This window comes from Mesoplodon mirus, assembly GCF_964341445.2.
Source record: "Mesoplodon mirus genome assembly, chromosome: 6".
NCBI lineage: Eukaryota > Metazoa > Chordata > Mammalia > Artiodactyla > Ziphiidae > Mesoplodon > Mesoplodon mirus.
In genome coordinates, this window is record NC_138982.1 from 36,370,778 (window position 1) to 36,392,840 (window position 22,063).

At 51.4% G+C, this 22,063-nt stretch overlaps 1 protein-coding gene across 1 annotated transcript in view; it reads left to right on the forward strand.

Annotated features, from left to right (window-relative positions):
* The window catches only part of XXYLT1 (xyloside xylosyltransferase 1), a 196,846-nt gene that overhangs the window by 16,612 nt on the left and 158,171 nt on the right, over nt 1-22,063 (forward strand). The window contains exon 2 of the mRNA XM_082625145.1: nt 15,931-16,078. Within this exon, the coding sequence (XP_082481271.1) occupies nt 15,931-16,078 (148 nt within the window). The remainder of the gene's footprint in view (nt 1-15,930; nt 16,079-22,063) is intronic.

Here is a 22,063-nt window from a genome sequence, read left to right on the forward strand (position 1 = left end):
TGCCCTGCTGGTCTGCACCTGCTTACCCTGTGTCCCAGGTCACATCCTGGTGCAGGTGGCCAGCCCCCAGCCTGGGCTGTGCGAGCCGGCCGCTTGAATGCTCAGATTTGTCTTATAAAAGAGCAAGTTTGGGGGTTCCCTGGTGGCGCAGTGGTTGAGAGTCCGCCTGCCGATGCAGGGGACACGGGTTCGTGCCCCGGTCCGGGAAGATCCCACATGCCACGGAGCGGCTGGGCCCGTGAGCCATGGCCGCTGAGCCTGCGCGTCCGGAGCCTGTGCCCCGCAATGGGAGAGGCCACAACAGTGAGAGGCCCGCGTACCGCAAAAAAAAAAAAAAAAAAAAAAAAAAGAGCAAGTTTGGCACAGAGGTGGCCCGGTTTGCACACTTTATTACAGTTGTTGTATGTGCTGAGTAAGAGTGAGAGGGTGACTGAGGCCTGGGGTCTGCTGAGCAGCATTACAGCCTGTGGTCCCCAGCTCTCACAGTGGGGAAGGAGCAGGCTTTCTGCTTGGGAGAACAGCTCCTGGGGAGGAGACCTTGATATGGGAATACCCCTGGAGGGAGATGGAGCTGCGCGCCTGCGGTTGGCAGGGCGAGATGCTTGCGATTTTAGCTGCTGACTGTCTGTTTTTCAAGGTGATTTTAACCTGTGGTCCGTGTAGGGTGAGACTTCGGTCCTGGGTCCCCGGGATTCGGCACTGCTGACGCCTGAGTCTTGGCCAAAGTCTCAGATCCCTGATCGCCCACCCACTCGGGGTCTGGCTGTGCTGTGGCTCACTCACCCAGGAGCAGGTGATGGATGGGGCATGGGGTGCCCAGCTACATGCTGCCCAGCCTCAGGGGCACCAGTCACCTGCAGTCTCCGGTGGAAGGGGCTCCCTGGTGTGAGCTTGTCTGCGAGCCTCACTTCTTCCACGTGTTCCTGCCTAAGACCCAACCTGGCTAGTGACTTCCTTCAGCTGTGGAGACTGGCCTGTTAGATAGCTTAGTGAGTGTGGAGACCAGTGTTTGCAGGGGAAGTGGGGTGTTAGGGGGTCAGCTGCGGTTCCTTCTCTGTTCTTCTGGCTCCCCAAGCAGCTTTTGCTTTGATCAGAAACATGAGCAACTGAAGTTAGTCACCCGTGTGGCTCTCACAGAGCTGTAACGCTTTGAGGGCAAATGCAAACTGAAAACATTTCTCTTTACTCAGGGGAAAGCTCTGTCTGAAGCCCTTGGCTCTGGGAGGTGAGGTAGGACCTTGCTGTCTCTGGAGCTGTTGACTTGGAGCCCTGTTCTGTGACGTGCGCAGCATCTGGAATGGATTTCTGGAAATCTTTGGGGGCTCTTTTAGGGCCTGGAAAAAATATGAGGGAGTTCTTGCTGCCCCACGAGTCTTCAGCTGTGAGGAATCACAGTCCTGGACCTTGGGAGGGGTGTGAGGAGGAAGGGCTTAGAGAAAGGTGGGCAGGCGGGAGCAGTGACAGCGGCCCCTTTGGGCCCGGCTTCTACCAAGAGTATAAAACTGTAGATCGGATGTACTGTCTTCATTTGTCCAGGTTCCCTTCGAGCCTTGTCCACTGGCCGGGTACCTTTTTTGTAGCCGGAGAAGGGGTTGTCTGCTCATTTCACTTAATACGGGACCCACACGTGGTGGTGCATCTCGTAAACATCTTCCCATCTTTCTGTCTCATCTTGCCCTTTTTGTTTGCGTGGGTATAGTATAAGTTACTGTCCTATTTCTTTTGTAAGCAGTTCTGTAAGTTCCTGATTTTTCACACCATAAATAAAACCACAGAGAACATCTCTGTATGTGTTTTGTTTGTTTGTTTTCTTACTTCTTTTGAATTGCTCCCAGGAACACTTTCTTGACTCCTTACAAGGAACACTTTACAATCCTAAATGGTCCTGTGTCTACAAATTAATATTAGAAAGTCAGGACCCAGCAGTGATGCTGCTCAAGCTCACTCTCTTGGCTTTCTATCATAAAGGGTTTGCCAGATAATTTACATGGCACAGCCTTGCTTTCTCTCCTCTTATGTGGTATTTTATTAAAAAAATTTTTCTTAAGCAACAAGGATTTACTGTATAACACAGGGAGCTATATTCAATATCTTGTAATAACCTACGATGGAAAATAATCTGAAAAAACATATATATAACTGAATCACTTTGCTGTCCACCTGAAACTAACACAATATTGTAAATCAACTATACTTCAATAAAAATTTTTTTAAACATTTTATCCTTATACGTTAAATTATGAAGTATCAAAATATAGAAAAATTGAGAAACAAGATACCTATTTTCCTACTATAGAAGTTAAATAGGGGCTAACAGTTTGCTCTGTTTGCTTAGATTCTTTTTTTTTTTTTTTTTTTTTTTTTTTTTTGCTGTACGCGGGCCTCTCACTGCTGTGGCCTCTCCCGTTGCGGAGCACAGGCTCCGGACACACAGGCCCCGCGGCCATGGCTCGCGGGCCCAGCCGCTCCGCGGCACGCGGGATCCCCCGGGATCGGGGCACGAACCCGCGTCCCCTGCATCGGCAGGCGGACCCCCAACCACTGCGCCACCAGGGAAGCCCAGATTCTTTTTTTAAAGAAATAAAATATTATAGATCTAGCTAAAGCCCACCCCTATTTCTCCCTGATGCCTCAGCGGTGTTCACTATCACACAAAAGGAGGTGGTCTGCTTTGTGGAATTTGTTTTTATACTTTTACCACATACATATGCGTTCATGCACACACACATATATACACATATATGTAAAAAATATATATTGCTTTGTATATCTTAAACAGTTATATAAATGCTCCCATTCTATACTATATCCTCTTGCTATTTCATTTTTCACTCGACATTATGGTTTTGAGATGTATTCATGTTGATACAGGCAGGTCTTGTTTGGCCATTTCAACTGCCATATAGGATTTCATTATGGGGAGACGTCAGTTTATCCATTTCCCCTCTGGTTGCCCCTACTTTTTGTCTTCACAATCATTGCTGCAGTGAACATCTGGGTGCACCTCTGCATACGCATATGTGCTTGAGTTTCTCCAGACTCCACACCTGGAAGGGCTTTTCCTGGTCCAGGTGCATCTTTCCCAGATCCTGCCAAGCTCTTCTCTAGGGCAGCGGTCTCCCTGCCCACCCCGAGTTCTGTCGAGCACTTGGTGTAGCCTCCCTTTTCCTGGTGTGAGTCCGGCTGCCTTTGTGACAGGAGGTGGAAGCTTGAGGACAACTTTGGGAACAGGGAAGGAGGGAAGTTTTGAGGGCAGACTCGCATGTTCCTTAGTGCCACTGCAAGCTCTCTGGCTGCGTGGAGACTTGACCCAGTCTTCCCCAGCGTCTCCTGAACCTCTGTAGAGGAGGGTGCCTCCAGCTGCAGGTGGAGCGCCTTTGTCTGGGAGGCGTAGGGCCTGGCTTTGGGGCTGGCTCGCCCCGTGACTGGCCGTTTAACCTGGGGAGAGCCCTGCCTCCCTCACTGGCCCTCACTTTCCCTCCCTGAGACATGAGGGGTCGAATCAGTGACTTGTACACATGGCCTCTTGGCTCTGCCCGTGTTGCTCACCCACTTTGGCTTTTGCAGCTAGCAGAGGGGTCTCCACGATCCTAGCCACAGCTGCTGGGCCTGAGCCGTGGGCAGCTGGCAGGTCAGGGTGGAGGCTGGGCGGCTGCTTTGCAGGCCAGCAGGGGCCTGGCGCTCACCAGTGACCTGGCTGTCCCCTCAGTAGAATGGTCTGTGCTCTCATACGACTTGAGGGAAGGGCCTCAGATCCCAGGGCTGAAGGCCAAAGCAGATGAATGCTGACAGAGGGGAAGGCAGGGGTCGCTGCTGACCCTCGGGGACCTCACAGAAGCCAGAGGCAGAGGAGTGCTGCTTTCTTTCTAAGGCCCGTGTGAGCCCCTGCAGCATTGCTGCCGTGTGAAACCTCCATAGAACCAGAGTTTGCTGTGTGCCTGAGAGGTGCCCACACTGTCCCAGGACACTGATACACACTGGGTGTGTCAGTGAACAGAGGAATAGTCGAAACCCCTGCCCTTGTGGAGCTTACCTTCTGGCAGGAAGAGGAGTAAATGAGCCAGTACTACTTGTCTGCTTTGCTGCCTGGGACACGGTGTAGTAAGGGCTCACAAAGGGCTGGGGTTCATTTCATCTTCTTGTTGTTCCTTGAGAAGGAGATGAGTCAACTGTACCGCGTCCTCCGAGGTGAGTTAGGATGTTAGCAGGATGAGGGGTGCAGGGCTGTCACGATCTTTAGTTGGACAGGCAGGGGCTCTGTCACTGAGAACGTGGCATTGGAGCAGAGGCCTGGAGGAGTGAGGGTGCTGGCCAGGCAGCTACTGAGGAAGAGCGCTCGGGTGGCAGGATGGGTGGCAGGTGCCTGGCATGTTTGAGGAGCAGCAGGGGGGCCGTGGGCTGCAGCCGTGGGAGTCACGGGAGGGCGTGGTAGGACGGGGGCAGGCTTAGCGGGAGGAGGGCAGGTCCAGGCTGGTCCCAGTGAGGGTTCTGGCTTTGTTGGAGTAATGGGAGGGGCTGCTTCTGGGTTTTGAGCAGAGAAGGGTCACCCTGGACAGAATGAAGTGGAGACCGTTAGGAGGCCAGTGTCCTAGCCCAGGGGAGCAGGTGGAAGCTGGGGGTCTGGGGAGAGGTGGGGGGATGCTGGGCCCATCCAGAAGAAGAGTTTATTTGGACATGGGCTTGTGGCCTCGAGAGGGCTGTAAATGACGTGTACCTCTTTGACAGAGCTGGGCTTGTAGTGTGCACACTCAGTGGGGCTCTGCCCGTCGGCGAGGGGATAAAATAAGAAAAGTGGCATGAGGGCAGGCCACGGAGGTTGTTCACATTCTGGAATCAGAAAGGCCTGGCCTCGAATCTGGGCCTCGGCCATCCACCGGGTCACCTGGGGCGGGTGGCTCCGCCTCTCCGAGGGCCATGGCTGCCTTCTTCATGAAGGGCATGGTATTGGTGAGGGTCGCATGGACTCCTGGCTGTCCACGTTGCTGCCTGACCCTTGTTTCCTTTTGTTTCTTTGTGGCCCCTCGGTGAGCAGGTGCCAGTACCTCGTGTGGCAGGGCTCAGAGCAGTGCTGGGAATGGGATGTGGCCGGGGGAGAGACAGTCTCAGCTTGAAGTTAAGGCGGGGACTTAGTGGACAGGCTGCAGACGGGGCGTCAGGAGATCCAGTCCTGACGTCAGCATGTGTGACCTTGGGGAATGCAGGGCCTCAGCCTGTGGACGCCTCCTGGCTGCCTGTGCTGCGCTCAGCATTTTAAACGCATCATCTCACCCTCAAAAGGAAGCGATGGAATGAGCAGTGTCCCCAGAATCGGGCCATTGATTGTTTCCTTCACTGTTTTTGCCAGTATCCTAGAACTGCCTGCAGCGTTAGCTGCTTAATATGTATTTTAAACTGACTCACTTTTTTTTTTCCTTAGCCTCTCCTTAGGTAATATCTGTGAAATCATAGTTCTAAAGTGTTTTTAAAATTAATTTTTCTAGTGTTTTACATATCAAAATAAGTCTGTGAGCATTAAAGTGGTTGGTCTCTTTGCCTCTTTAGAAGTCCCTTTTGTACCCCTCCAGAGGTGTGTACCACATCTCGGGGGGCGTGGGACGAGGGGGTTTCAGGAAACCTAGGAGAACAGGCAGCCTCAGAAGACGATGGACGCTGTCCTGACTGGCTAGTCTGAGCTCGGCAGGGTGCTCTGCGGGGCATAGATCCCCTGCTTGGGCGCCCGCTGTGTCCCCATCCCAGAGAGCCAGGAAGGGAGGGGGGAGATAGTGTGGACCGAGGAGGGGGTGTGGGAGGCTTGGCTGAGGCCACCTTCCCGCCTGCCCAGTGGAAGCAGGAAGCTGGCTAAGTGCATCCTTTTGGCTGCTACTTGTGTACAATGGCAGTGTTCCTTGGGAGGTCATAGGTCATGGGAGATGACCACAGAAAAAAGAACAAATCAAGGAATCTGGTGAAGAAGACCTGACAGCCCAACTCCTTGGTGGGTGGGCGGGCTGGGACACTTACCCTAAGATTTCACAATAAAGTCCTTTTACAGCAGGGTCACTGCTCTCCTTCCATCTCTTCTCCCTTCCCTACTTTCTTTCTCTTTCATACGTTTTCTTTTCTTTTGGGGTGGAAAACATTATTCTGTAGAAAACTGGCTCCAACTGTCAGGAAAATTCAGTATTAAATCTAAACAATCCAAACCTCATAATTTATAAAAGAAGTGAATTAAGGAACGTTTATACCCACTATGTACAGATTATTTGAGATCACTAAACAGATTCTTCAGTGAGTGCTGGAAAAGGTAGGGGGCGACTGGGTGCATTTAAGAATGACTGCTCAGTGCTGAGAGACTGACCCTGGGAGTGGGAGGCGGGACAGCGGGTGGTGGGGACGGCCGTGGGGCTGTGGGAGTTGGATGGACTGTGCTGTAGAAATTATAGATTTATGCTCATGGAACCCCACAGCCGTGTCACGAATCTCAGCAAGGGCTTGTGGCCCGTCCGATGGCACTGTTTGTCAGCTGGTCACGGACACGTGCAGACCCCGGAAAGATAGCACGCACCTTTTTTTTTTTTCTTTTGCCCCACTTTTCCTTTGGAGTCGCCTTATCGTTCATTTGTAGTCAGCCCTGGAGGGGCGTCTGGGCCCATTCCTCTGTCTTTTCTACTCCTCTCGGCGTGTTTGTTTTTTCTTGGATCCTTGCTCACCCTCCGACCCAGTGATTTGCTGTAGTTCCTGGTGGTCATCCTGGAAATCCACTGGGAAGACCCAGGTGTTTCAAGGTCTAAGAGTGGAGCACCTGCAAGACAGACCAACCTTTTTCTTGCTTGTTTTTGTATATATAACGTTTATACCTTGCTGTGCAAACAAGGTCTTCATCTCTTTATCTGCTTGCCCAAGACTGTCCCACCACTGGAGGTGAGGTGGACGAGCTCTGGGTAAGGGGGAAGCAAAGTTGGTGCAGCCAGCTGGACACTCAGAGGGCACGGGTCCAGTTCCTGAGCCTGGGGCCTCCTCTCCTCCAGACGTGATGGGCTGCTCTTCCTTGATTCCTTGTTAGGGCTCCTGAGTCAACAGACAGTTGAGGTCTCAAAGGGGGATGGGGTTAATCGTTGCCATTTATCATGACTCCATTACAGGCAAGAAAATGAAGCATGGTGGAAGCATGAGCGGGGATAGAGGGCGGGGCTGGAGAGAATGACTTGGCACGTGTGTGAGATTATATAAGTCCCCCCACCCTCGCCCCTGGGCAGACACCCACAGGTCCTTCAGCTGCTCCTCACTCTTTTGCCACCTTGGTCTTCTCCTTTGGACAGACTCTGGAGGTTGCCCAGGGCCATGCTGCATGTGTATCCAGAGCTGAACCCATCCAGTTCCCTGAGGCAGGCCGACTGGCACTGAGTCGAGTGGGGCCCTCTGTCACCCCCCTTCTCAAATCGCCTAGGGGCCGCCTGCAGTAGAATTACTTGGGGTGGCTTTTAAATGAAGAGTCCAGACCCTGACTCAATGTCTGGGGTCAGGACCCAGGAGTCTGCCTTTTTACCAGACGCCCCAGCGAGGGCCTGCACGCACTGAAGATGCGGGACCTCGGGTCCAGACCACCCTCCTGGCAGTACGGCTGGAGCTCACAGGTTTGCTGGACACACCCGCCCTGGTGAGGTTGTTCTGCTGTCAGTCACCCACCGTCCAGGGGGCCTTCTCTACGGGTGCCAGGGCTTCCCGTCTTATGTTCTGCTTCTTCCTCGTCCTATCCTACCTCGGTCATACCGAGGTTTTGGAGAACTGGAACGCGGCCCATCTCTGCTGCAATGTTGGGAATCTTGTAGGGGTCCCAGAACATTAACTGTACACCTGGTTATCCAGACACTGCTGATGGCGCAGTAAGTGTGAGGTGGACGTGGGGGCGGGGAAGGAACTGGACAAGGACGCCCTGTAGTGAGGGTAGCGGGAGGGGCGGTAGCTTTTGCGCTGTTAGTAAACTGGGTCATGAGAGTGGTGTTAGAAATTACTTTGGAAATTAGGTGGGCTGGCTTCTTTATTCCTCTTCAGCTGCTTGTGGTTCTGCCTGACACAATCGAATTATACCTAGGACATCTTGCAGAAGATGAACAGCAGGACAGGTGGCATGGAGGGGGGGAACCTGTGGCTTTACTTTTTTCTTATGAAAACTGCTCATCAATAATAAGTTTTGGTTTTTTCGTTTAAAACTAACAAATTTACGGTGTTTTTCACTTATCCTGGGAGATCTTTGTTTTCAAAGGGAGCTAAAGTTATTGGAGGGGGACGTCATGCAGCCACTGATAACTGATAGTGTTTTTAAGACTTGCTAGTGATTTGAAAAAAAGAAAGCAGTATATCTCTCCGTTGCTCTACCCATCTTTCAGTCATCTCTCTATAGCTCCTTTGTCCAGGACGTTCATTCATTTAAGGAGATACCTTTGATATCATTTCTGACGTAAAATTAAAAGCTAGGGCATAGTTATTCTGAAGCAGCTTGCAGGTTGGGTACAGAATGTATTGGGCAACAGCTCTCCTTCTGACAAAGTGAGATATTGCAGCCCAGGCCTGCCTGGCATTCTAACCAGCAGGCTAAAGGTGCAAAGAAGACCCATATTCCTGATGGTTTAGAATAAGTCCCATGGGGAAGAAACTCCTCTCCTTTGGGAGAAGAGCCAGGATGGAAGTGGGGAAGCACATGACAGGCCCGGGAGAGATCCTGGGGTTAGGAAGGAGCTTCCAAGTTCTCCAGGCCTGCAGGGCCACTGCTTTGCGTCCTGGGGCAGGTTGTCATTGTCACCCCTCCTCTCTGGATGCCTTTATCTCTGCTCATCCATTTGCTCATTCCTTCCTACAACAAGCAGTTGCTCAACTTCTGCTCGGCATGAAGCAGTTTGCTAAGAGCCGGGTGCATAGCGATGAGCAGGAAAGACGAGGTCCCCGCTTCATGGTGCCTCATAGGCTGGTTGGGGCCTGGGGAGAGACAGCAAAAAATGACTAAATACTTAAAAATTAACATGTCAGGTGGTGATACATGCTCTGGAGAAAAGAAATCTGATAATTGAATAGCCAGGACTGGTTGTGTGTTGGGGGCATGGTGGGGTGGGGAGAGTAGCTCCTTATTTGGTCGTGGAAGCTCTCAGGGGGTGACATTGGAACCAGCACCAGAAGAGCTAGAAGGACCTAGGCATGCGATGATTCTGTGGGAGAGCGTTCTGAACAGAGGGAACAGCTGGTGCAAAGGCCCTGAGGTGTAATAAATGTCTTTGGCATGTTCGTAGGATGGAAAGACTGCCAGTCTGTTAGCAGGTTTTTCTTTCCATTGTAAAAATATGCCTTCACATTCATAGTGCACATCAATGAGAAAACACATTTTTTTCCCCAGGAAATCGTTTCCCCTCCAGCTCTTGTTGAAATTGATTACTCAGATTACACAAACGAGGCATGTGCTTGTGGGAGCTGACCGGCCTGTGGTGGGGTCCACTCGGTAACCCCCCCGACACCCCACGCCGGCTGAGTGCTGCAGAGCCAGGCAGCTCCGATTATTGCCGTATCGTATCTTGGGCTGTTGATTACAGAGTGTATTCTTTTATCAAATCTAGGTATTCTTGCATGGGAAAGGCATTCTAGCTATAGTGGAAGGAAGGTAGGGGATAGTGTCAACCCTCCTTTATTGAGCTCCTCCTACATTCCTCACCAAAGCCTGTGAGACCACCGCCATGATTCTCTCCCATTTTGTAGACGAGGTAGTTTCGGTATTTTGACCAGGGTTGCCAGGTGATGAAGTGGTGGAGTTCGCATCTGAACCCAGAACTGCCCGCTCCAGCCCCGACTGGACTGCCCAGCATAGGTGTGATCCCACCCAAAACTGGTGCCCACAGAGCAGGGTGATAGCCCTGTGGGCGGCGACTTTGCCAACCCCCTGGAGGATGTTGCCGTCGGCACTTTCCTGCCGAGTCCAGAGGTTGGCGCCGCAGCCCTCCTGCCCAGTGCCCCGGCAGCCCCTCGGGAGAAGCGGACGCCCGTTTGCTGTTCCTGCAGTGCGTGGGCCCCCGCGATTTGAGCAGGCTTCCCAGAGCGCTGCGCTGGCACTCTGCCCTTCAACAGCTCCTCCAGGGACGGCCGAGCACAGGGAGGTGCTGTGGCCGCCCCGTGGCCCTGTGCCTGCCGCTGGAGGAGCCGCTGCTCTTCAGGCAGACCTGGGCGTTTCCTGGACGCCTGGCGTCTCCCTTTGTGCAGCGCTGGCCCCACTGCCCCCCTCCTTGGCCCCAAGAGCTCAGTGTGTCCTGATAGTGGGCACACCAGGTGCTACATGAGTTTTCTCTACCACGTTCAGCTGCGGCTTGGCATGGCTTATGTCCCCAGTGGCTGTTCAGCGGAGCAGTGGTCTGGCTCTTTAGGCCTGTCTGTGCCAACGAGACCAGGGCCTAGACCTCTGCCCCTGCCTGGCACCAGGCTCTGCCGTTCTGGGGGTCTGGCCTCCCGTGTAGGAAGTGTTGAGAAGGTGCTGTGCGTGGTGGTTGTGAGGCAAGCTTCACCTCTCCGCCCATCCCCAGACTGTCCTTCGCAAGAGAGATGAGTCTTTCCAGTCTCTTATTTTACATGGCACTCTCTGAACTACATGCTTTATTTCGAACAACAAAGTACAGCTTGAGACCACCTTAGCCTGAAGCAGCTTCAGTCATTATTGAATGGGGACGCTTCTAGGATTTACTTGACAGCATTCATTAAAGGTAAAAGGAGGCAAAGCAACTTAACACACATTTAGCCACTGTTTCTGGGATTTTGATCTCATAATTATAAATGTGGAATATTGATCAGAGCAAGCCTTTTGAAGTGCTCACAAAAACATTTATAAGGGGCTGTATCCAAAACATCTTGAATGGATGCTGAGGATGACGTGTTCTGAAAAACTGCTCTGAATGACTCAGCTTGACTCTGGGATTGATGAAGGCATTCATGTTGAGGAGGCACGTGAAGCGTTTGAAAAAAATCAGTTTGTAAGCGGGGTGGGGGGTGGAAATAATAATGGATAGGATTTTTAATTTAAAATATGTATAAATTTATTAATAAAAGTTACAAGTAATGATTTGGCTTTTAAATCTACATCCCTAAAAAAATACACTCAGTTGGTGTAAACCGTTGTCTTGGATCTGCTCTTTGGTCAATTGCCTTCAATATGGGTGTCACCTTGTGGTCCTGGGTTTCTAGGTTATGTGGTACTTCTTCCTACAGCCTCTGAAGTGGGGGATTTGAAAAGGAGGAGGAGCAGAGGGAGGGGTGCCATGTTCTCTCCCCCCTCCCTCTTTTTTTCCTCTCTTTCCATCACTCTTGCTTCGCTTCCCCCTGCCAGGCACCAGCCCCTGGCTGGGCTGGGGGCTTCAGAGAGCGCCAGACTCCATCCCTGCCCTTAGGAGACCACACTTTGCAAACCTGCTTTAGACACTGGCAGGCCTGGGTGTTTTGATTCACACTTGCAGTGTCTGTGGTTTGCTTCTTGCTGCAGAAAGTGTATTCCATGGAACATATTAATTTATCTTTAAGTAGATCTATTCTCTGAAATATTCATTGGAGCGGGCTCTACCGTACAGTGTTTGGAACAACGTACCTAGTACAGTTTGTCCTCATAAATCTATTAATGCTGATGGGATGTAATTGTCTCCTGTGAACCTCTGGGGTGAGATGGGGGCCCAGGTAGGGGAGGAAGCTGGCTGCTTCTCTCTCTCCCTCGTAGCTTAGCTGTGGCAGGCCCTGCTCAGTGTGTGTGTGTGTGTGTGTGTGTGCGTGTGCGTGCATGCGTGTGTGTGTGTTTGTACATATCCATTATTTCTCTTCCTTTTTAATGAATACAGAGGCTCCCATTTCTGAAGGCCCTCTTGTCAGCTTCCAACTTCTTGTCAAATTCCAGCTTCCAGCAGTGGTTGGAGGTATAATGAGGCTCAGAGGGAAAAGCTGGCTCATGAGTGAAGACTGATCTGTGAACTGAGGGAATTCAGGGGACTGAGGAGGGGGTGAGGGTGGGCACAGGATGCTAACACTTAGGAATAAGTGCAGCGTGGCAACCCCTGGGCTAGGTTTTTTTTTTTTTTTATGGTTATCTCCTTTTTTTTTTTTTAGCATCTTTATTGGCGTATAATTGCTTTACAATGGTGTGTTAGTTTCTGCTTTATAACAAAGAGAATCAGCTATACATATACGTATATCACCATATCCCCTCCCTCTTGCGTCTCCCTCCCACCCTCCCTATCCCACCCCTCTAGGTGGTCACAAAGCACCGAGCTGATCTCCCTGTGCTATGCGGCTGCTTCCCACTAGCTATCTGTTTTACATTTGGTAGTGTATATATGTCCATGCCTCTCTCTTTGTCCCAGCTTACCCTTCCCCCTCCCCGTGTCCTCAAGTCTGTTCTCTATGTCTGCGTCTTTATTCCTGTCCTGCCCCTAGGTTCTTCATGACCATTTTTTAAAAAATTAGGTTCCGTATATATATGTTAGCATATGGTATTTGTTTTTCTCTTTCTGACTTACTTCACTCTGTATGACAGACTCTAGGTCCATCCACCTCACTACAAATAACTCAAATCCGTTTCCTTTTATGGCTGAGTAATATTCCATTGTATATATGTGCCACATCTTTATCCATTCATCTGTCGATGGACACCTAGGTTGCTTCCATGTCCTGGCTATTGTAAATAGAACTACAATGAACATTGTGGTACGACTTTTTTTGAATTATGGTTTTCTCAGGGTATATGCCCAGTAATGGGATTGCTGGGTTGTATGGTGGTTCTACTTTTAGTTTTTTAAAGAAACTCCGTACTGTTCTCCATAGTGGCGCTATCAATTTACATTCCCACCAACAGTGCAAGAGGGTTCCCTTTTCTCCACACCCTCTCCAGCATTTATTGTTTGTAGAGGTTTTTTTTTTTTTTTTTTTTTTTGTGGTACGTGGGCCTCTCACTGTTGTGGCCTCTCCCGTTGCAGAGCACAGGCTCCGGACGCGCAGGCTCAGCGGCCATGGCTCACGGGCCCAGCCGCTCCGCGGCATGTGGGATCCTCCCGGATTGGGGCACGAACCCGTATCCCCTGCATCGGCAGGCAGACTCCCAACCACTGCGCCACCAGGGAAGCCCATTTGTAGAGTTTTTGATGATGACCATTCTGACTGGTATGAGGTGATACCTCACTGTAGTTTTGATTTGAATTTCTGTCATGAGTAGTGATGTTGAGCATTCTTTCATGTGTTTGTTGGCAATCTGTATATCTTCTTTGGAGAAATGTCTGTCTAGGTCTTCTGCCCATTTTTGGATTGGACTGTTTGTATTTTTGATATTGAGCTGCATGAGCTGCTTATAAATTTTGGAGATTAATCCTTTGTCAGTTGCTTCGTTTGCAAATATTTTCTCCCACTCAGAGGTTTGTCTTTTCGTCTTGTTTATGGTTTCCTTTGCTGTGCAAAAGCTTTTAAGTTTCATTAGGTCCCATTTGTTTATTTTTGTTTTTATTTCCATTTCCCTAGGAGGTGGGTCAAAAAGGATCTTGCTGTGATTTATGTTATAGAGTGTTCTGCCTATGTTTTCCTCTAAGAGTTTGATAGTTTTATAGTGTCTTACGTTTAGGCCTTTAATCCATTTTGAGTTTATTTTTGTGTATGGTGTTAGGGAGTGTTCATTCATCCTTTTACATGTAGCTGTCCAGTTTTCCCAGCACCACTTATTGAAGAGGGTGTGGGCTAGGTGTTTTATCTGCTTGTCGCAGGTGGTCCTAACAGCCACCTGGGAGGGAGGTGTCATCATTACTGTGTTATCCATGAAGAAATTGAGTCTCCGAGAGGTCTAGTAACTTGTGCAAAAATGCAGCTTATTTAGTTCGGCGAGCCTGTCCTGATGGCTTGGGGTTGGGCCCAGGGCAAAGAGCAGTCACAGCCCCTGGCCTCCAGGTGTGCCCCATCCTGCTGATGCAGAAACAGGACCTGCAGAGGAGACGGACGAGGAAATGGCGTCTTCCTCCCTATGACACAGGGCGTGCAGGGCAGCAGGACGAATTGTGGGAGGCCATGGGGAGGCCGGAGTGGGTGTCTGAGCAAGGCTGGAAGACTGGATGGGAGTTCACCTGGCAGCTGGTGGCTGGGAGAATGAGTTCCAGACAGTGCGAAGAGCAGGTGCAACATGTAAGGACAAAGGACACTAAGGTGTGGTGGGCAGGGTAAGGACTGCCTGGTTCAGTTCTGCTCAGTCCCCAGGGGAGGGAGAGCTGAGGGGTAGCCAGAGCGACTAGTGCAGGGCCTTGCTGGGGCATTTGGACTGTAACCCAGGGCACTGAGGAGCCGTATGAAGTTTTGAAGCCCAGGAGAGAGAGAAATGAATTTGTATGTTTGGAAAATTACTCAAGGGGCACAACAGAGTCTGGCTTGGAGCGGGGCAAGGAAGGAGGTGGGAAAGCTTGTGGGGTTTGTGATTCCCGTGCAGCCAGGATGTCAGGTGAGCGAAGCGTGTGAGGTGTACGAGGCCAAAGCCATAGTTTGGTACCTGTGTTGAGAAACAGCAGAACAGGTCTGGAGTCCCCATCCCAGGCTGAGAGGTCACAAAAAAGGGAAAAGTCAAAGTAAAAGAAAAACAGTCAGTAAAAGGATAAAAGAAAATAGTGTATTAGAAGAGAAATGTCAAGAAGTTGTAAAAAGACTTTTATGAAGAGATAAAAAATTTAGAGTTCCAGCTAGGGAATGATAAGGACTAACAGAATATAAAAGATTTCTTTTTTTTTTTGTGGTACGCGGGCCTCTCACTGTCGCGGCCTCTCCTGTTGCGGAGCACAGGCTCCGGACGCACAGGCTCAGCGGCCATGGCTCCCGGGCCCAGCCGCTCCGCGGCATGTGGGATCTTCCCAGACCGGGGCACGAACCCACATCCCCTGCATCGGCAGGCGGACTCTCAACCACTGTGCCACCAGGGAAGCCCTAAAAGATTTCTTTTTTAAGTTTTTAAAACACTTTTCTAAAACACTTTTCTAAGTGTTTTAGAAATTTAAGTGGATCTGAGGATAAAAAGCAAACACTTAAGTGAGTTAAGACAAAAACAGATTTCTGGCCAAAAGCAGAACCTAAAGTAGGAAGAAGCAGACAGGGCAGCTGGCTGCTGCAGGGCCTTCAGAGGTGCTTATTCCAACCGTCTGACCACTGACGGCTCTGGGACTGTGGGCTGGGTGGGTGGCACCGCGGGCTGGCCCGGGCAGAGTCGAGGGAAAGGGCAGAGATAAGTGACAGAATGGAGCCTACCTGCTTTGGGGACTTCTCGGGCACCACCCACACCTGTCTTTTCTCCTGCGGGCAGGGCCACTGAGAGCATAGGCTAGCCAGACGGGGTCTCGCACGGCCCCTCCTTTCACCGTCGGCGCCCTGTTCAGGCAGGTTCTTGGCCCTGGAGTCTGGGTGGTGGTGGCCGAACAGCTCACGGCCATTTCGCAGGCTCGTCCTATCCTGTTAGCCACCAGGGAAGAGGGAGGTGGAAGGTCATCAGCAGATGTCTGTGAGCGTTGAAGAAGGAGGAGGAGGAACACGTGGGCTGTGGCCTGGGTGCGTGTATTGTGCACCTCTTGCGTGCAGTGGAGTGTGCTTTAACCTGGTTTCCAGTCACTGGGCACAGAGCTTCCTCCAGGGTGGCCCAGTTTGTAGTTCAGAAGCTGGTCCCATTCCCCATCCAGGCTCCTAGTCCTCTTCCACTACACCCCACGTGCCCGCCTGCACATGCTCACACTTGGCATCCCCGTCCCCGTAGCCAGCCTCTGTGCACTCCCCACTGCTCCCCGTTTCGTTAGCTCTTAGGGATTCCAAGTCCTATGCTCGTGGGCCCCCTGCTCGTGGGCCCTGGAGAGGTCTGTCCCCTCCTCAGCCGGCGCGTGTGCCGGGTGCCCAGGTAGGATACTCACTTCCGCCATTTCCTGTGCCTTCCTGCAGGTTGTCTTCCATGATGTCGGTGTGCTGACGGACAGGCTCTTCCCCGTCGTGGAGGCCATGCAGAAGCACTTCAGTGCCGGCTCCGGGACCTACTACAGCGACTCCATCTTCTTCCTTTCAGTGGCCATGCATCAGATCATGCCCAAAGGTAACCTGAGCTGCGGGGCAGTAGCCCCTGGGGTGTGACTTTGCATCTGTTTTCTTGGCTCCAATACTGCTGGTGTCCCGTATCAGAGAGAAGAGCTCCACTCCAACACGAGGGAGAGGGCAGGGGGGCCAGCCAAGCCCTCTATGTGCAGAGTTTCCTGCACAGAGACTCCAGGGCAGGGCCCTGGGCTGCACAGCTCCTGGAGTCCATTCACAAGTTCACAGTGTGAGTTGTGCAGTGTGGAGTCCCTGGATAGGGGCATCTGGGCTCCAGCTCAGATTCTGCTCCTTACACGCAGCCCCCTCTGGGACTCAGTTTGCTTATCTGTAAAATGGCAGGTTGGACTAGATAACCCTCTGTCCCAATCTGTGATGCTGCTTTTTCTGGTTTGAACCTGTACTTATCTGACTTTAAAATATCAAATCTATAGATGTTAGAGGTGCAAATTATGACTTAGTAGGACTTTTTCTGAAATGCTGATGCATGATTAAAGTATTTTCTGGGCTTTAGTCCCTCCAGGGCAGAAGAGATGTGATTGTCTGATCTGTGGTAGGTTGGCCTTGTGTGGAAGTGCTGGCAGGTTATCCTTGGACTAGAAGACTTGAAGGGGGTGGGGGTCTTATTCATGGGGTGTTCCAGACTTCTGGGTTCATTTCCTCCGAATTGTCCATGATTGATTCTGGAGCCCTGGGTATTGCCCCCAGCCCCCATTTCTGGCTGCAGCGAACCATGAGCTGAGCATTTCAGGGGTGAGGAGGGGAGTTCTGGGGTCTTGGGGTAGCAGCTGTCCAAACTGTGACTAGTTGAGTTTTCTGCGGTTCCCAGACCAGGCGGGACCCGACAGCTGAGGGGACAGCCCGGCCGCTTGGTGGAGGCCTGCTGCTCCAGCCCAGCAGCCCAGGGTGGGAGAGGAGTTGGGAGCACCGCCGTTTGAATTCCTGGTGAAGCAGGAACTCAGGAGTCAGAGGATGAGGCTGGGCTCCTTTTGGCAGGTTGTCATAGCACAGGAAGATCTAGCCCACCATTTTGGCTGGGACTTTGTCTCCATAGGGCAAGTTCCTGCACCACAGAGGCCTCTGAATGTTCTCTTAGCTGTAAGGCCAAAAGCTCAGGGAGCTTCAGTGAGCTCAGGTCTGAAGGAGATAGGGGACAAACTCACCTAAAGGGCACGGGGAGGAGAGCTGGCATTTGTGATTCTGTGAGGAGACCAGGTGCAGCTCGGTCAGCTCCCCAAGTCCCCCCCCCCCACCATAGCCCTGGAGGTTACACATGAGAGCTGACCGAGGAGTTGAGTGACGAGCAGTTATTTCTCTCCCCTCAGGTGGGCAGGTGCGACCTCTCCAGGCAGGCCCTGTGCAGGTGCCGTGGGCATCTCAGGCTGGAGGAAGGTGTGGCTCCTCCTCTCCTGGATTCCAGGGGAGAAGACAGACGTACGTGGGTGCTGGTCCCAGCTCTCCCTCTAACCCCTGTGTGTCTTTGCTGAGGCCTCAGTTTCCCCACCTAGAAATGAGGAGTCTGAGCTAGTGAAGAGTCCAGGGTTATGGGAATCTCCTATGGGATTCTGTAGTTCTGGGGAGAGAAGGAAGAGGGGTTCTACCCTTTCCCTGCCTCTCTCTCCCATCCGCACCTCACGCCTAGCAGTCCATCTTGATCGCCCTGTAGATCAGGCTTGGGAGCAGGATTCTATTTGGGCAAAAGGTTTCGTGGTTAAACTTGCACTTTGAAATGTCTTGACTGGATGAGCCTTAGGGGCCTGCCCAGTCCTGTTGTCTTGCATGCACGATTGGCCTTGAATGAAGCTCTGTGACAGAAGAACTGGCAAAGGATGGGGAGATCTGGAAGGAGGCGTGCCTGACCTTCCTTTCCCTCTTTCTCCCTCCCTTCCTCATCAGCTGGTAGGTCTCTGCCCATCATGTGCGAAACTCTAGGCCAGGTTTTGCTTTGGGGCACCCAGAGGGAGAGGGTTGTCAGGACAGAGAAGAAACTTCTGCCTCACAGCCCTGGCATGGACCAGGCTGTGAACTGTAAGTGCAGATGACAAGAGTTAGGGACCCAGCTCGCCGCCCCTCTGCCGCGCTGACTCTGCCCTGCCCCAGAGCCTGGCCTTGCCTCCGGGGCCATGTCTGCGGAGAAGAGGCTTTGCCTGGAGCTTTGCCTTCCATTCAGTAGATCAGATCATAGGTGTCCCCCCAGGTGATCTGTGGGCTCTGAGGGGCCAATGTCAGGGGGTGGGGAAGGAGCTGTGTGAGATGTGCCGACCCAAACACAGACTCTTTTCTTGGGTTCTTTAGGCAAGTGATTCACTGCCAGAGGTTCATTTTTACATCCACTCAAGGTCCACTTCCTAAGAAGCACGTTATTAGGAGTTAACTAAAGTTTGATAATCATAAAATAAAACGCACGGTCCTGGAGTTCCCCTTGGAGTTTGGGTGTTTCCACCGAGCAGTGTGGCTGCTGCACCACACTTGGCAGTGTTGCAAAGCTCCTACCAGGCAGATCTTTTGGAATTCCTGCAATTTTCGGAGGGATGCTTTGTTTCCCAGCACCATTAGCACTGTCTTGAGTGTGTCGTGGCTCTTTATTGCTGCCTTTTTTGTATTCATTGTTTTCAGTCATAGAAATTGCTGTTGTTTTGTGCTTTCTTTTCTAAATTAATTAATTTAGTTGTTTTTACTTTTGGCTGTGTTGGGTCTTCGTTGCGGGCTAGAGCGCATGGGCTCTCTAGTTGCGGCGAGCGGGGGCTACTCTTTGTTGCGGTGCACGGGCTTCCTATTGCAGTGGCTGCTCTTGTTGTGGAGCACGGGCTCCAGGCGCACGGGCTTCAGCAGCTGCAGCATGTGGACTCAGTAGTTGTGGCTTGCGGGCTCTAGAGCGCAGGCTCAATAGTTGTGGCTCGTGGGCTCTAGAGCGCAGGCTCAGTAGTTGTGGCACATGGGCTTAATTGCCCCACGGCATGTGGGATCTTCCCGGATCAGGGCTCAAACCCGTGTCCCCTGCATTGGCAGGCGGATTCTTAACCACTGCGCCACCAGGGAAGCCCCTGTTTTGTGCTCTGTGGATCGTTTTATTCTCGTGTAATTGCTGCATTCTTGCTATTTTGGTTTATTTTGTTTCTTTCACAGTATTCTTTTTCCTCTGGGAAAGTGAGAATGGGATGTGGGTGGATCATAAACCCTTGGTCTTGCCTAGGAGAGCTGGGTCAGAAAAGCTTGTGTTCCCCTGAGTCATGTCTCGGGAGGTCCTGTCAGGTGTTTGCCCCCAAACTCCAGGTTGTTTCTTTCTGTGCATTGAAGCCTCTTTCTCTTCCCCTTTCTGAAGCATAAGTGTTACCCTTCTGTACTCAAACTGCCGTTACAGTACGTTTACTTATTTTTCTATTTTTAAAGTAATCTGAAAACTACATTAAAATAGAAAAGAAGTTATCCCTTTATTACTACATAAATATCATTACTGTTAATTCTCTGATTATCTTCTAATATCTTCCCAGCACGTAGCTTTTTTAAAATTTAGGCAAAGTAGGAGTTATACTATATATGTAAAGCATTTTGAGTGAGTCTTTTTTATATATCAGCCTATGAAATCGAACCTTCATTTCAGCTTAAGCTCAAAAATGAAAGAAGTAGTACAAGTAAATCTGTATTATGACTTTTTCAGTTCATGTCACTCATTTTCTGTGTAATCACAGTGTTTGAAAATTTTTTGAATGATTCCATTGAGTAGATGAACCTTAGTTCATCTTATCGTTTCTGTGTTCTCAGCTACCTAGACGCTTTCTGTTTTTTCCTACAATCATAAATAACACTGTGATGAATATCCTCATGCATAAAGCTTCTTGTCTTTACTTAGGTTATTTCCTTAGGCTAGCTCCCCTCAGGTGGAATTCGTGGGCCAAAGGTGAGCCTTACAGAGCCAGCCTGTGTCAACTGCCCCAGCCCCACCGTCTCAGCCTGCACGTGCCAGGTTCTGAACAGTTTGCTAAGCCCATTGATGTCTGGCCTCTCAGGGGGACCTGAGGCAGCTGTATTCGAGCTTCAGTTGCTGTCCCCACATGACAGGAGAGGAAGCTAGGAGCCGAGGGCAGGCCACTTCTCCGAGTTCTAGGGTGAGCTGGGCCTCCCCGTAGGTGTCTGAGGCCTTGACCAACCGCGCTCGTTCTGACGGCGAGACCTGCGTGCCAGCCTCTCATACCCATGCAGCCCCTTGAGGCTTCCAAAGCGTGGCCTCCTCTCCTCTTCTGGGCCCCTTGCTGCAGCCCTGCGGAGGGGGCCTGGCTGGGCTGGGTGGGCGATGGTTAACCCCTTGTGTTTTGCCCTGACTGTCCCCTTCGGCTCAGACCACATCCTCAGAGACAAATGAAGGGGCCTTGCTGGTGGAACGCACTGGCTCTGATTTAATCAGATCTTGTTTTTCCTTCCATTGCTTGTTGGAGGAGCCACGTGTGGCTGGCTGGCCCTGCCGCTCACACTTGCCTGCCCATGTACCCTACCCAGACACGCAGCCTCTCTCTCTCCTCACTCACACCCACAGGGCTTTTATCTCCTGTCAGTGGTGTTGGGTTTGTCGCCATTGGAAGCATTATGCAATGGAAAAGAAAATATTTTTTTTCCCAACTGGAGCTGGAGGGTGCAAAGAGCAGCTTCCCTCTCCTTGTCACACGGCTCCAAGGAGCTGTTGGCCCCGGCTTAGAGACACGGACCATAAAAACAGTCCTTACCCAGACAGAGCCACGATGCCTGGTCCATGGTTGAGGTGGGGATCCCTTGGGCAGGGAAGGCAGGTGCCCAGTCAGCAGTGGGTAGGGTTGGCCACAGGCCCTGGGAGACTTTCTTGGAAGGCTCTCCTGTCCTGTGGTCAACCCTTCGCCAATAGACATCCTTTGCCAAGGGTCTGATGTTTGCACGACGTGGTGCTGGGCACTCCGGGTGTCCCAGAGATGTTTGCTGGGTTGCCGCTTGGTGGGCTCCTGGTGGTGGGGTGGGTGGCATGGTCCAACAATTAGGCAGGACGTCATGAAGACCACCAGGGAGATCCACACCGTGCTGAGCATTCAGGAGAGGATGAGTCCCGGGCATTTGGTAGGAAGTAGGAGGACTTCATAGGGGAGCTGGTACTTGAGGTAGGCTTTGAAGGGTGGGTAAGATGTCATTGTGGAAACAGGTAGTGAGCAGTTCAGGCAGGTGGGAAGAGTGTGGTGAGTGTTTGGGAGACAGCACGCCACCTCTTTTGACAAGCACATTAGGGCACGTGTTGGGAAGCAGTGATGGAAGAGATGGGTGAAGGAGGTTTGTATGTGTATGGGGGCTTGGATGCCAGGCGGGGGGCTTGCTCCGAACACAGGGGACAGAGCCTTTGTGAACATTCCGGCAGGGAGGAACTTGACCAGATCCATGCTTTACGATGGGTCTAAGGCTGGGGGGTGGATTACCGGGGGAGCTGTTGGTGTCCAGCTGCCTATCTTTTCTGGGTGTCCATTGGCTGGACAGGCTGTGAGAGACCCACAGGTGGACTCCCTGGCCTCAAGCAGCAGCTCATCTGGAGTGTGTGTGTATGTGCACGTGCACGTGTGTACCAAGCATGTCACATCCAGAAGGTGAACTGCAGTGCCGGGTGAGACCTGACAGGCATCCCAGCTTTTGCACCGCCTCCCTCTTTTCATGAGAGGGGCTGCAGATGTTGTTACACTGGCTGCTGTGGGAACAGTTACGAACTAACTTCAGCTTTTAGCAGCTCTGTTGGTTAAGAACGAAAGGAAGTGAAGAGTTTATGAGAGTAGGCAGAGCAGACAGTCTTCCACTCTGAGCTCATAAACCCCTGTAAAACCAAGGCAGATATTTCTGCCATGGAACCTCTTTCCCATCAGTCCTTTGCAAGTGCTAACTAAACTTGGTGTGAATTAGCCTCCAGTCTGATTGCTTTCCTCTGACACTGAATGGAGATAGATGACCCAAGGGAATGAGATGAATATGTTAAATAATGACAAATGAG